Source organism: Setaria viridis, chromosome 9 (genome assembly GCF_005286985.2).
Source record: "Setaria viridis chromosome 9, Setaria_viridis_v4.0, whole genome shotgun sequence".
Lineage (NCBI taxonomy): Eukaryota > Viridiplantae > Streptophyta > Magnoliopsida > Poales > Poaceae > Setaria > Setaria viridis.
The window spans coordinates 39,135,356-39,150,680 of record NC_048271.2 but is presented as its reverse complement, the minus strand read 5'-3'; the positions used below and the strand labels follow the sequence as shown (position 1 = coordinate 39,150,680).

Sequence of the window (15,325 nt, the reverse complement as noted above, 5' to 3'; positions counted from 1 at the left end):
TAACCAATTTTTTTCTTTTGCATCAGTTTAGATAATATGCTTGGATTGCGCTCAAAATCATACGATTGCAGCTCAGTGTTGGTAGATTTGTTTCATGGGTATATTTTTCAAATAAATCTTATATGATACTACCTGAAGGGTTAAGATTTTCAGGACTTTCTTTCCTCCAAACTATGCGGGGAACTGCAAAAATGATGTGGTTTAAATGCAACGTTCCACTTTCCAGCATTGTTTTATATCCATACTAGTATACCACCATCTCCAAAATGAATGTATGGTGTTATATATTTGTTCAGTTAGGATCGTCGATGTTTTTTTTTCTTTTTCCATTGACGATAGGGAAAAAGGAGAGAACTGGGACAGACTGTTCCTGGCCTCATAGACTCCTTGCTCATGTGGGTAAGTGGTTTCTTTTCTTCTCCATAGGCATATCGATATTCTTCTGTCTTCTTCATGTGTGTATATATTGTTATCACTTTTGAAAGATAGCTTCTTTCATGGGGAGCTGAATAACTATTTGCTCCCTCCGTTCGACAGCTCAACATAGCTAATTAAAAGTCATTTTAGCTGTCTGAAACGTCAATAATCAAGAACAGAGGTAGTATAAGATTGAATGCTATGACGAGAGAATAAATTTCTTAATACCCCTCAAAGCACGGGTTACTGTTTTGAAACTAATTGGCTATCCTATCACTTTGTTTTGCTATTTGTGGAAAATGCAGGTTTAGTGGGTGTCGAATTTATTGACCAGCAGTCCACTTAGGGGTCCCCAGATGGTTGAGAGGATCGCAAGATCATAAACTTGATGGTAACACACGGCACAACACACATAACTTTATACAGGTTCGGACCGCCAGTGTAGCGTAATACCCTACGTCCTGTTTGGTGGATTGTATTGCGCCCTGCGCTTGGGTGGGATTGGATGGTGGGATGTGTCGGGATGGATTGGTTGTCCTCCTAGGGTACCCCTACCTCCCCTTATACACTCCGAGGGGTAGGGTTACATGACAAGACCCCTAGTCGGTTACTATAGATGAGATCTATTCAGATTACAACATGTGGGGAGCCCTAGCCGGACTTTGTCTTCTACCTTCTTCATCAAGTTGGGCCGGCCCACTATTGGTCGGCTTGGCCCTCCATGAGGGTACCAAGGTATCTAAAATCGTCAAGCCCTCGAGCGGTGTGGAGTCGAGCTGCAGCCCGACGCGAATGCTGAGTTGGATAAGCTTTGCCCGAGTGCTTTCATCGTCCGGTTGCCGGGAGGCTGTGTAGTTCTCAAAGGAAAATCCTTGATCTTGTAGTCTTCGTCTTATGAAACGTCATGGACACACGTCAAGTGATATTCTGCGCTCAGCCACCGAGCTTTGGAGGTCGGCCAAGTTGTAGGAAGCATGTTGAGTTGCCTCTCGCCCCAGGCTTGGGAGGTCGGCTGAGAGGCAGAAGGCTCGCCAAGTCGTCTATGGCACCCAACTCCCGAGCCTGGGAGCCAGCTGAGCTGCGGAAGCACACCGAGTCACCTCCCACCCTGAGTCCCCGAGCTGGGAGTCGGCTGCGTGGCAGGAGGCACGCCGAGTCGTCTGTGGTGCCCACCCCCAAGCTTGGAGCCGGTCGAGCCGCGGAAGCACGCTGAGTCACCTCCCGCCCCGAGCCCCCGAGCTGGGAGGTCGGTTGAGCGGCAGGAGACACGTTGAGTCATCTGTGGCGCCCATACCCCAAGCTTGGGAGCCGGTTGAGCCACGGAAGCACGCCGCATCGCCTCCCGCCCCGAGCCCCCGAGCCTGGGAGGTCGGCTGAGCAGCAGGAGGCACGCCAAGTAGTTTCTGAGATGTAAAAGGACAATACAAATATTATGTAGCATAATGTAGAATATTTAATAATTGAATAATTCAAAAGTTTAATCGGTGTAAAAATAAATTCTTGCGCATCCTGCTCTTGTAGGCTAGGTAATTTCCCCGAGTAGTTAGCCTGTTATGTTTAAGCACCTGACCCTACCAAGTTGTTGCTGAGAGTGAGCTCGAGTGGGCTTAGCAGGAATGACACATGAGGGCCAGACTTCACGGATTAAGGCATGTGCTACCCGAGTACTCTAGCAACCGTTAAAAAAGACGGACAAGCTGCAAAGCGGTTGGAACTGTGTGGAAAAGTGAGAGCATGCACTGGGCACTCATAGGGCGCAGCCCCGACTGCCCGTGTAGTGGACGGATCAAGCTGTGTAAGCAGTCAGGGTGTGACTGATGTGGTCAGCGGAAATCGTGGAGACATAGAGAAGTCGGGGCGTATGAAGGTATACAAAAGTCATAAATATTTAATTGAATATATGACTTAGCTTGATTCATGGTCGAATCGGAGAATCCATGTGTCATCTTCGTGTTTAGGATCAAGGAGCCCTCGGGCATTGTCTTAGTTTGTCATGGTCGGCGGAGAGTCGATGAAGCGTGGTTGCGGTTCAGGACGTTGTCGCTGAGTCGCCAAGCTTGATGGATGTAGAGTTTCTTACCATGTTGTTGTTCCATGCATGCGTAGTATGTAACCTGCGTTAGAGGAAAAAGGAGATTATGATAATCTCCGACGACCACAGAAATAAAAGAGCTCTCAGATTGAATATAGAACAATAATATAAAAGCAAGAAAATTTTTCCTAACATACGCACCTATCCTGATCCATCCAATACGCACGCTATGCGCCGAAGTCGATATTGCCGAATCACCCACGAATCGAGGCCGGGGCCGATACTTGAGACGATGCCAAGCTGCATCTAGAGCACTGTGCCTGGAGGTCGGCATGCAGTGGAGAAGCGACGGTACAGGGACCCGCGCCATCATACCAGATGGATGAGACCAGCAACTGAGCGGAATAAATCTCGTTGAGTTGCCAAATCAGCCTGACGATGCAACGACGTAGATGTAAGTGGTGATAAATCTGTCATCAAGCTTGCTAAGAGCATGTGGCGATCACCCCTCCCTAGCACGCTATTTGTCGGATTTAGTGACCGGTAGTCCATTAGGGCGTTATCCAAGTAGTAGATTTGTAGGCGGGGGAGATCATAAGACCAAGAACTTGAATGGTAACACAAGGACGTAAGGTTTAGACAGGTTTGGGCTTTTTTGAGTAATACCCTATGCCATTTGTTCTGGTGGATTGCATTGCTGATCTTAGGCGCCAAGAGTTCATGTGCCCGAGGGGGGCGTCTTATACTAGGGTTACAAGTCAAATAGGATCTAATCCTAGTCGGTTGTTACAAGCAAATCAATTTGAGTCGGTCTACAACAAGTATCCCGTGATATCCGAGCAGAATCCGTTTGTCCAGCCTACAAGCTTGTGCTTCACAGAACTTCACGCTTTGGCCCACATGGCATGGTCGGGTGGACCCACCTGCAGGCTGATCAGTATCCTAATCGGTGGGAACCTGTGGGTACCTTATTCCTCAATCGAGTCAGAGGGTAATACTGAAGGGTATCCCAGTGGTGGTGTAGAAAGTCTGAGAATTCAACGTGTGCGCTTCTCTTCACCTATAATATTTTATTTTATTTTATTTTTGCTTTGCATCTGCTAACCGTTTAGGTTGAACTAAGAATTTATAAAAGAAATTAAGAAAAGATGCAAGAGCGCTAATCCAAGAAAAGGAGGTTCATTGAACGGCTGCAAATGGTTAATGTGATAGGCGGTCATCAAGATCTTTGCTGGATAGGTGCAATGATACTTTTATCTACTTTTTCTTTTGTAACACTTTCTAAATTACACATTCACCTCAGCTACATGAAACAGGAACACTTCACATTGGTTTCTCACAGCAATAATGGTGTATGCTAACAATTTGTCTCATGGGTATGTAACTTATATATTTGTAAGCAACATTTACGCTTTTAGATTTTTCAATCAAAACGTCTTCTCTGAAGATTGAACAACTCATCGTGGAGACATTGTTTAGTGCAAAATACGGAGGACCATTTCTATCTATTGTTCTTTGAGTGGAAGTCAACATTTGCCGCCCTCTAAATTCTGTTTTCGTGCTTTCCTTCTATTTGGTGAACCCGGATGTTGGAACTTAATTATATTTTATCCTTTATCTTATATAAGTTCAATTCCAGCCTTTGAAGTTGTAGCTGACAAAGTAATTGTCCATTGGGAAATGCAGGTTCAAAGGGTAGTAGTAAAGGGTTTCCAAAATAGTTCATTATGCCTCCATAAGTGTATCCCCTTGGTGCCACATTATTTCTTTCGACCACCCTACCCTATGTCCTTCTATTTTGTTGTATGTTCATAGAAGTACATCATAGTGGCTTGAAAAATTCAGCACTCATAACAAAGTTTAATTATGCCAATAGTATATTATGAGTATTCGTCTTTATTGTACAATACAATCGATGCTAACACGAAGTGCCAGACTAACACATAGCACGAAATCTAATCATTTGTTATGTCCGCTTCATTCAGTGCATCACTCAACTTGCTATATTCTATCAATTGAATTGTTGATTGGATTGGCATCTGATGTATTATCCAACCAACTCAGAAGTTATTACACACAAATATCCATCAATTTCTTCTTACTTACAGTTACATTGCTTCTAATGTGCATTTCCAACCACGATCTTTTGATTATGTGAATGCTAATGTCCGTCGACCATAGGCAGCTTCAGCTAAGGAAGCAAGCACGCAACTTTGTACTCATGGACTTTGAGATTATCAAAATAAAGACACGATAATATGTCATGGTAGCTAGTATTAGTTTTACTTAAGTGAACCTTTACTGTGGATATATTTTTACTTCATATCTATGCTATAGTGTCATTTCTGCTTATGTTTATGGTTGTATATTTGGAGATACACATACGTATATCAAGATAAAGTGGTAAACTAGTCCATCAACACTTTCTCTCGCATGAGCTAGTAATTTTAAGAGACAAAAATTTTAGAAACTCATAAAAAGTTGTCAAAAATACTCACATAGGTATGCACTATTTTTATATGGTTGTGATAAACTTTATTAGTTAATAGTTTTCATTCATATTTATAGATTCTTTTCACTTTGCAAGGCACCTCCATATTTGTTTGACATGCATTTAATTGAACCCTTAGTTTGAACTATATTAGCATAAAAATATCACCATTTCTTCCATAAATGTATGCATGATCTATATGATGACACACGCATTATGCATGTATATCTTATGTTAGTATTTTTAATGTTAACAACGCTAGAAATTATCTAGAATTATGTGATGTGTAATTTGGGAATTTTTTTATAATAATACATGTATTTAATTTCGATCTGATTTAGAGGTTATTGTAGGATATTTTTAATAATGTCATATGTAAGTAATTTGTTATTAAAGATACAAGTAATTTAGATGTAAAATTTAGAGATTACTTTAGATTCTTTTTTGCATAATGGCGTGCATAATGGCATAGGTGGATAATTTAGATGAAATTAGGAAGTTACTTTAGTTTACTTAGTTTAGATATATATTTAAGAGGTCCTGTTTTTATAATGGTAGAGGTAGATAATTCTTTTAGCAAATATAATAGATCCGATCGCTATGATGACTCGAGTCTACATGATTGATGGTCAGATGTTTCTGATTTTGTGTGAATTTCTAATATTTATTTAGTTTTCTAGTACATCTAGGGAATCAATATGGAGCATTAGTGAGAATTAACATGGAGGTTTCAGAAACAAATTTCAATGAGTAAGTAAGACAATGTGCAAGCTAGGATAAAATCATATTCAAGACAACTCTAGAATTTAAGACGGAGGGAGTAAAAAAAAATCAGATACTTTGGCATTCAGTCCGTTCCAATTCCGTCGTCCTCGTAACAGGAAACTAAAACGATGAGAGGGTGAGAAGGACGGATCAAACATACATAGGTTGCAGGACTTGTTTATGCATGGAATGAAAAACAGTCCCAAAGATTGGCAGGTAAACTCTCGTGCTTGCTGCCCGCAATAAATTCGTCTCACTCATCTCATCATCCCTCCAGCACGCAAAGCATTCTTTGCAAAATTATCACATCCTCGATTCCTCGCAACTCATCTTTACACCGTAGAACAACCACGCAGTATATTTAAACATCTACTCTCAATCTACCCATGAGCTAACTCCAAATATATAAACGATCCGAACTTTTCTCCTATCTGACCACTAGGGCTGCTGAATTTGCCGGCGAAAATGGCGCTGGGGCTTGCGAGCTCGGCGGCGCTGGTTCTAGCCACCATCCTGGGCTCCTTGTGCCTCGTCGCACTCTCAGAGGATGGTTTGTGCCCGATAACTTCCGGGTATATGTGTCGCATGTTCTTCGCATTTTGCAGTCTCGTGACGTCTGGATTGCCGTGCTCATGCGTGCAGAGCAACTCGAGAACCTGCGGTTCGTGCGGCGCGCACAGGACGCGCCCCTGGTGTCGCACTACAACTACATCATCATCGGCGGCGGCACGGCGGGTTGCCCACTGGCGGCGACGCTGTCGGAGCACTCCCGCGTGCTGCTCCTGGAGCGCGGTGGCCTCCCCTACCGCAACATGTCCAACCAGCAGCACTTCACGGACGCGCTGGCGGACACGTCCCCGGCGTCGCCGGCGCAGCGGTTCATCTCCGAGGACGGCGTGGTGAACGCCCGGGCGCGGGTACTGGGCGGTGGCAGCTGCCTCAACGCCGGGTTCTACACGCGCGCCAGCAACGACTACGTGCACGCCGCCGGGTGGGACGCGCGCCTCGTCAACTCGTCCTACCGCTGGGTGGAGCGCGCGCTGGTGTTCCGCCCCGACGTTCCGCCGTGGCAGGCGGCGCTCCGCGACGCGCTGCTCGAGGCCGGCGTCACGCCCGACAACGGGTTCACCTTCGACCACGTCACGGGGACCAAGATCGGGGGCACCATCTTCGACAGCAGCGGGCAGCGGCACACCGCCGCCGACTTCCTCCGCCACGCGCGCCCCGGGGGCCTCACCGTGCTCCTCTACGCCACCGTCTCGAGGATCCTCTTCAGGCAGCAGGGTACGTCCTCCACACCCCTGCACTCGTGACTCGTGCAGGGCAGCACACATGATCGACGGTTCTGGACTGAAGAATTCGCACGGCTGTTTGCTCCTGTGTAAATGACAGAGGGGGCGCCGTACCCGGTGGCGTACGGCGTGGTGTTCAGCGACCCGCTGGGGGTGCAGCACCGGGTGTACCTCCAGGACGGCGGCAAGAACGAGGTGATCCTATCGGCGGGGACGCTGGGGAGCCCGCAGCTGCTGATGCTGAGCGGCGTCGGGCCGCAGGCGCACCTGGAGGTGCACGGCGTCCAGGTGCTAGTGGACCAGCCCATGGTCGGGCAGGGCGTGGCCGACAATCCCATGAACTCGGTGTTCATCCCGTCTCCCGTGCCCGTCGCGCTCTCGCTCGTGCAGGTCGTGGGGATCACCCGCACCGGCAGCTTCATCGAGGGCGTCAGCGGCTCCGAGTTCGGCATCCCAGTCTCCGAGGGCGTCCGCCGCCTCGCTCGCAACTTCGGCCTCTTCTCTCCTCAGGTGCTTCCAAGTTCCAATTCGCCTCCGATCCTCTGCATTTTATGGGTGCTTCCATACTGACAATGTAGTTGCAGACCGGGCAGCTCGGCACGCTGCCGCCGAAGCAGAGGACGCCGGAGGCGCTGCAGCGCGCGGCGGAGGCGATGCGGCGGCTGGACAGGCGGGCGTTCCGGGGCGGCTTCATCCTGGAGAAGATCCTGGGGCCCGTGTCGTCGGGCCACATCGAGCTGCGCTCCACCGACCCGCGCGCGAACCCGGCGGTGACGTTCAACTACTTCCAGGAGAAGGAGGACCTGGACCGGTGCGTGCATGGCATCGAGACGATCGAGCGGGTCATCCAGTCCCGGGCCTTCGCCAATTTCACCTACGCCAACGCCTCCGTCGAGTCCATCTTCACCGACTCCGCCAACTTCCCCGTCAACCTGCTGCCGCGCCACGCCAACGACTCCCGGACGCCGGAGCAGTACTGCAGGGACACCGTCATGACCATCTGGCACTACCACGGCGGCTGCCAGGTCGGCGCCGTCGTCGACGATGACTACCGGGTGTTCGGCGTGCAGCGGCTCAGGGTCATCGACAGCTCCACCTTCAAGTACTCCCCAGGCACCAACCCGCAGGCCACCGTCATGATGCTCGGAAGGTATATGGGTGTGAAAATCCAGGCAGAGAGATGGAGGAAATGATCAAGAAGAGCAAATGATTTCTGTATCGGGGTACCTGACTATCTGCTTTAGAGTAGTTTTATTTTATTTTTCTCTTTACTCTTCTCTAGAGATAGTTCTAGTTTCCGGTTGTTGATTCCAAATCCTTCACACCCTTGAGATGCATAGCTCAGCATTTCGCAAGAACAGTGAAAAATTATGCTGCATTGGCATGATGGAAATAAAAGAATTTGTGATTTCATCAAATACCGAAAAGGGAAAAGGCAATTCAATAGCCACCACTCCAAATTATTCTGCAGGATCAATTTACACTTGGACAATTTTCAGATTTACATGGTACATCTTGGTAGTTACTGTAAATGTCATATTCCTGAACAACCCCCCCCCCCCCCCCCCCCCCCCCCCCCACAAAATATTTTTCTGTACAGGACCAAAAAAGGGGTAACAAATTGATTGGCTAGGTATATATGTAATAAATGAATCAAGAAAAGGGGCAAAAAAGAACTTGACGGGGAAGAAAGCACTGATAACATTTCCCCTATTTGTCTGCAACCTATACCTCTTGCAAAATTTGCATCCTATCTACGCTCTCAAGAAATAGCATTAGTTAGTGATCTATTACTGTTCTCCAGGGTACCTCAGAAACCATCAGCGCTTGTATTATTGCACAACTAAAACTTATATTGTGAGGTTTTCCTGGATGGCCATAAATGAGCCACAGATGTTCCCACCCAAATCAGGGAACGTTGTGCATCCTGGCAGGGGTTTCACCTTGCCTTTGCGGTCAACGCTTACTGGATACTTCATGAGGTGGCCTCTCATCTCTGTCACCTCATCAGAAGCAAACTGCTTCCAGTTCTCTTCCCCGAGATATCGTACCCGCCTCATGCATTCCAGGCTCTCTGGATGGTTGAAGTCTTCCTCAATGCCTCCAATATGCTCAGCCCACAAGGACATTCTGTAGCCATAAATCTACAAGTAAAATAAAGAAAATTGATTTAGTGCACAACACCATATGCATCAGTTGCATCATGAAATCAATTGCGCCCCTGACGATTATAAAAAAAATGCAACCTGACACGATAAACAGCTGAAACAGATATATCAAGTTATCAATGAAGCAGTAGCAGTGAAGACATTGAAGTATAAATAACTCCAAGCACAATCACAAAATAAGGAACTTGGAGAGACAGCTCAGTTTCGTATGTCTCGAGAAATATGGTATAACAGATATTTGTCAGCTTGAGTATGAGGCTTTATACCTGTCCACGCGGGGCAGAAACCTTATTAGCCCAAGTATACTGTGGCTGGTATGCTCCCATCGCAATCTCAGTATCTCTTATTCCTTCCATGGACCTCTGGTTGATGTTAGCAGATCCAATGATCACATACTCATCATCCACAATCATGCCTTTTGAATGTACATAGACCATGAATCTCCTATTTTTCCTAGCTTGTTCCTGAACAGTAAGTGCAAAATAGATGACTAAAGCTTGCAGGCAGGGCATATTCAGAAGAAGAATAAATCATATAGAAAAAAATCAATGTCAAATTACAAAATTGATTACATGAGGGAAAGTAAACAGAATACCAACTGGTCATTAACATTTAGGTAAAGATTACAATTCATGAGTAGGTCAAATCACTTCAGTCATTGACCCAGAGGTTCCTTTCAAACAAAAATCACAAGTAGGGATCTTAATTTTCCAAATAGCGTCTCAGTGACAAAGTCAAGTGCATGATCTTAATTCGGCCTACATATATGGTCAAAACAAGACCTTATACCAATATCCTCTAAGAATCATTATGATATGACATTAACAGTACAATTCAACCGCAGAGATTGATAAAATCAGAATCTTAATGTTTTCACACTTCACAATACAGTCTAAAGGAATCATATATACTTTGCCAAGAAAAAGAGAGAACTGTTGAGCTGGGTCCATGTAAAGGTCACATAACTCAATGTATTGTTAACTACTCTGTTTAATAAAACTCAAAAGTTTTTGCAGGAACAAATTAAAAATGCTTGCTAAGTCCTCACTCAGCATAATTTGTTGAACAAAAACAAGAAAGTAGTCACCTGTGGATTATTTGCTGTATTTGATGCATTTGAAGTGCTAGTGCTGTCAGCAACTTCACGGTTGCCAAGACAGAAGAAGTTTAAATAATCCTGAGGCTCATACATATCATCCAGGCCTGCTTCTTTCAAGGCCCTATATATTGTCTCATACATCATTTGCATGGTTTTGTTCTGCATTATAAATAAAACAAAGATGTGACTAAGCCATATGGAAACATATCATATATAGGAACACAAGAAACATGACACAGGCAATGACAGAACTGTTAAATCAAACCTGCCAGTAAAGAATTCTTTGTGTAGCTGCACCAGTCGGATTGCCCTCAGGCCACATAGGAACCACTATATATGCAGAGAACCTTTCATTTGCCTTGATCTTGTTTGCAATTTTAAGAGCAATTTCAATAGGTATTAAATTATTAGCCCCTGAAATATAGGAAAGTTTGCAAATAAGATGTGTAGTTAAAAGAGGAAAGTGAAAAAGAAGGACGGTAGAATGTTTTTTCTTGAAGTCGCTGTGCATCATACTATAAAGAATAAAGCAAAACAAAATTTTATATTGCATTCTTACCTAGATCCTTGTTTGAATCCCAATTAAATGAAGAACCGATGAAGTACTGATTCTCAATATATATATAGTGTTGGGCTGCCCGGATAGCATGCACATAAGCCGTATGTATGCTCATGTCAATAAGTACATTCTTTCCACAAACAAGATTCTGTTAGCCAAAACAGAAAGCGTTAGTCAACAGCAAAATGGCAAAACCTACAGAATATAGCATTGCTAGATGGTAACTAACAGTTACCTTCATGGTTGCTGCTCGTGGATCCTTCGGAAATCCCTTGGCGGAGTTTGAATCAATAGACCGGAACACCTGAATTTTAAAATAAAAGAAAGTTTAGTGCTTGAAAGGAGAAACAACACAAGGGACAAAAAGATTCAACTATAGCAATGCTATAAATACCTGAACATGCCATGTCTCTGGATCATTGTCGCTAAAATATGCTGCATCACTTAAGTTTATAATCTCTGGTATTCTTTCAATACTGAGCAGAGCATCATCATACGATTTAGCCAACTTTTTAATCCCATGGCGTTTGGCCGCCTTTAACCAACGCTCCTGGAAGTTTTGTAGAACATCATAAGCAGCTGGACCATCGATCTTAGAATGCAAGTCATGCCACGGTTCCCTTGGGCCACGAGCATCAACTGTCTGCAAAACAATGGCAAAGAATAACTAGTTTCAGAATCGCCACAGAAAAAGATAGAGAATAGGGCAACTAATTGTTTTCTATGATAAAAAAAATAATGGAAAGAGGAATTATTTTCAGAATCGCCACAGAATAAAGACAGATAATAGGTCAGATGCTAATTTTTTTCCAACGCTAAAATATTTTCCTTTTAAACTAAGAACCAAATATCATACGAGGTTCCTACCTTTTCAGTCTTATGAAAAGGCTAGGAATCAGTACATAAGAAACTACACAGAAACTAGACTTACAGCAAAGTTGGGATTGTAATAATCCTCCTTGTGCACAGTCTGAAGAGTTCGAAACAGAGGATGCCAAGGTGTATCATATCGCCCGCCACATAAATCAAGGCCTCCGACAAAAGCAATTATCTTTCTTCTATAGTTGCCGGCATCAGCATCCACAATAACTGTTTTCTGATGATGGGTAAAAATGGTTCCCGTTTCCTGGTTCACACGAACTTCGTACATAAATAGATGGCAACTAAAGAAATAGCACAATGCTGATCACTTGATAAAAGAAATTGTGAGGGTGGCAGTGGCATAGGCAGGGGTATGCACCTGTATTCATGTGAATACCAAAGATTTTTCAAGAAAATTAACTATACCCACATAGTAGTTGCATACTCACGTCATGTGAATACCATATTTTTTAGATGAATACCAAGGTGCAAATTTGTGGCTACGCCACTGGAGGGTGGGTAGACTTTGATAAATGGTACAGGTATATATAATTTGCTAGTGAAAAAAACATATGATTCAAAATAAAAGGTAAATTTGTACAACATCGTCATCACAATTGAGAACTAGAGATAACCTGCTGTTTCACCCAGCTGTGTCGTTTTCCAGCAGATCGTGGGCAAAGCAACACTTGAACTGAAGAATGCTTGAAAAATCTGCGTGTCTCCTCATCTCGTGTGCCCATGAAACCATCCTATGAGTAAACCTTTATAAGCATGGTGCAATTCAATTCTTAAACATCATGAAATATGTGAACATGCAACCAAATGTCTAGCGAACAAGATACCAAAATGTATGATAGAGAAACTGGACACTATGTTAAGGACTATGAGTCTTTCAAAAATGTTGAGGATTATACACTTATAATACTCAATACAGATGATCGCCAGTATTTCTGCAAATCCTTTAAATCGAACACCATGGAAATATATACAAAGTAAAGTTACATCATGGTTTGCTCAGGATAAAAAAAGTTGCAGCACAATTTAATCAAGAAATATGTGTACTGATTTCAATAACAGAGGAACATCATTAGTGCTACTGTGCATCTGCTTAGCAACTTGTATAAATTTAAAAAGGCATCTAAGTATTAGAAGACTGAGAGCATTAAAAATGTGTACAGGCAAAACTATGTTTCTTTTGTTGCATAAAGACCTTAAATCAGCATATTTTCAACTTGATAAATAGTACATACCATCTTAAATCCAAGAATGCTCCTTGATGTTGGATCATCCCAAACAAGAAGCAGCACCCGCACCCCTTCCTGTGACTTCGTCTTCAACAGGTCCCCAAGTGATGGAGCCTGAGTCCCATCTCTCACAAGGTGGATTGTGTGGAAAACTGACCACCCCACAATGTAAATCAGCTTCCTCGCCTGGCATATGGCATCATAGATGTCTCGCCAGCACTGCCCGTGCTGATAGCGCAGCCCATTGCCAAGCCATATATCTGGGAGACAACCATCAGGCACATGTGCATCTTGATACAGTGTCACCTTCATGCCACGCCTTAGTGGGAAGTAAGTATGGGGCACGCCATGACTGTCCGGACCAGCAACGACACCATGGTGGTACATTGTGAGGCGAGCGACAGGGATGAACTGTATCGACAGATGCAGTACAGCTCCTGGAGCGCACGGCTTGCCATTGGGCTCAAGCACGGGGTAGACACCCTGAATCCTTTCCCCAGACAAAAGCTTTTCAGCCGGGATGGCCACTGCACCGATGATCTGGGCACCGAAGACATCGCTGTCCTTGACAACAAACTGGACTTCGGCTGCCTCATGCCCCACGGGCACGATGAAGTTCTGCGACCAGACAGGGTTCTCGCAGTTGGGGATGACGTAGGTCCGCGCAACGGTGGCGTACGAAACCTGGACGGTGACATAGGGGTCGCTGGTCATGGATGCGCTGGACATCTTGCTGCCAACGGCGCCGGTGATGCGCGGGCCAAGGAGTTCGCCGACCTTCTTGGAGAACATGTCCTTGTTGGGCAAGTGCCGGGCGTCGTGCACCCAGATGTCGAGGGTGCCGTGGAGCAGCACCACCTTGAGCGACGCCCTGACGCTGCCGCCGTGCTGTGACCCTCCCCCGGCCGCGCCGTAGGGCACCACCTGCATCCCCCCGCCGTGCTGCGAGCCTCCCGCGGCCGCGCCGTAGGGCACCACCTGCATCCCGCCGCCCGAGAAGGGGGTCGAGGGCGGGGGCACGGAGGGCGACTGCGCGTAGTCGTAACGGTCGGAGAGGCGCATGGTGGCGAGGACATCCTCGATGGGGTAGGCCGGCGCGGAGGGCGCGGGCGAGGGGGGTTCGGGCGCAGAGGGCGCGTGCGAGGCGGGTTCAGGCGCGGAGCCATGCTGGTGATGGAAGCTGGAGCTGGGTGAGAGCGCCGGGCTGGCGTTGGGGCTCGGGTAGGAGGATGGGTACGGGGAGGAGTAAGGGCCGTACCCGTGGCCGTAAAGCGAGGGATGCGCCGGCGGCGGGTAGGCGTGGTGCTGCGGTGGGGGCGGGTAGGCCTGGAGCGGGCCGGAGTGGTACTGCTGCGGCGCTTGGGGCGGCGCGGCGGCGTACCCCGGGAACGAGGGCGACGGAGCGAGGTACGGCGCGCCCTGCTCGGCGGACGACGGCAGCGGAGGAGGAGGGTACTGGTACCCGTAAGGATACGCCTGCGGCTGCTGCGGCGGCGGCGGGTACGGGTGGTGGTACGGCGGGTAGTGCGGCCGGTGGTTGCCGTGATCCATCGCCGCCCGGGGCACCTGGTTCCTTTGCCTCGCTCAACACGGCTCCCGCTTTCGATTGATCTCTCGCTGTTGGTGTGGGGGTGTGGTTCGAAATCGAAATGGTCGGAGGGTGCCTCGGGGTGGAAGAGTCGTGGGTGGCGACCACGACCACGGCGGCGGCGGCGGGTGGGATTTGGAAATTTGGAGTTCAACTTGGAATCGGAACGGGATCGGAAGCCGCAGGACGGTGGTTGCCCGGGTCCGGCCGGCCGATTGGATCCCCGCACCCCCGCGGCCGTGCGAGTTTGGACGTTTACCACTTCTCGTCCGAACACCGACCGCCTCGATCCTATCGTTGAAGGCGTCACGGGGCCCGCGTGTCAGCCTCCCCCGTCAGGTGGAAAGGCGCGTGCCGGAGGGGTGGGGGGTAACGGATCACCGGCCCTTTATGCCCCTTGACCACCCCTAGACGGGAGAGATCGTCGTTGTTGACTTGTTGGCTGTTGGCCATCCGCCTTCTCAGATGGAAAGGCACGCTACGCAATGGACAAGATGACGTGGTCGGGACTCGGGATAGATGCTTCTGTAATGGATAGATACTTAGATAGATAGCTTAGTGGTGATGAACTCTAATTCTTTTATTGTTTTTTTCTTCTGAAAAGGCAGAATCAGTTATCCGTACGGCAAGAAAAAAGGCGCCACCGGATTCTATATTTTTTCTGAAACGAGTATAAAGCGCTCTGTTCCTGCAGGAACCGCCTGCGGATTCCGGCCGGCGGCGAGGTGGAGAACCACACGGCACGAATGGCTCGATTCATTCGCCGCGTAGATTGCTGCGTACGCTGTTTGCGTGAGCGCATTCAT

General features: G+C 46.9%; 2 protein-coding genes across 2 annotated transcripts; one reads left to right on the top strand and one right to left on the bottom strand.

Moving 5' to 3' along the window:
• The first annotated feature begins 6,155 nt into the window (after positions 1–6,155).
• On the top strand, positions 6,156–8,415 carry LOC117838733 (protein HOTHEAD). Its single transcript, XM_034718871.2, has 4 exons — positions 6,156–6,255; positions 6,348–6,989; positions 7,098–7,507; positions 7,582–8,415. The coding sequence occupies exons 1-4, from the start codon at positions 6,171–6,173 to the stop codon at positions 8,188–8,190; spliced, it is 1,746 nt and encodes a 581-aa protein (XP_034574762.1). The 5' UTR covers positions 6,156–6,170; the 3' UTR covers positions 8,191–8,415.
• A 181-nt stretch (positions 8,416–8,596) lies between these two features.
• On the bottom strand, positions 8,597–14,778 carry LOC117838732 (phospholipase D gamma 1). Its single transcript, XM_034718870.2, has 10 exons — positions 12,938–14,778; positions 12,320–12,436; positions 11,755–11,949; positions 11,218–11,466; positions 11,059–11,127; positions 10,824–10,971; positions 10,530–10,678; positions 10,253–10,423; positions 9,432–9,629; positions 8,597–9,141 (listed from the first exon to the last, which is right to left on the bottom strand). The coding sequence occupies exons 1-10, from the start codon at positions 14,480–14,482 to the stop codon at positions 8,848–8,850; spliced, it is 3,135 nt and encodes a 1,044-aa protein (XP_034574761.1). The 5' UTR covers positions 14,483–14,778; the 3' UTR covers positions 8,597–8,847.
• Between the last annotated feature and the right edge of the window lie 547 nt (positions 14,779–15,325).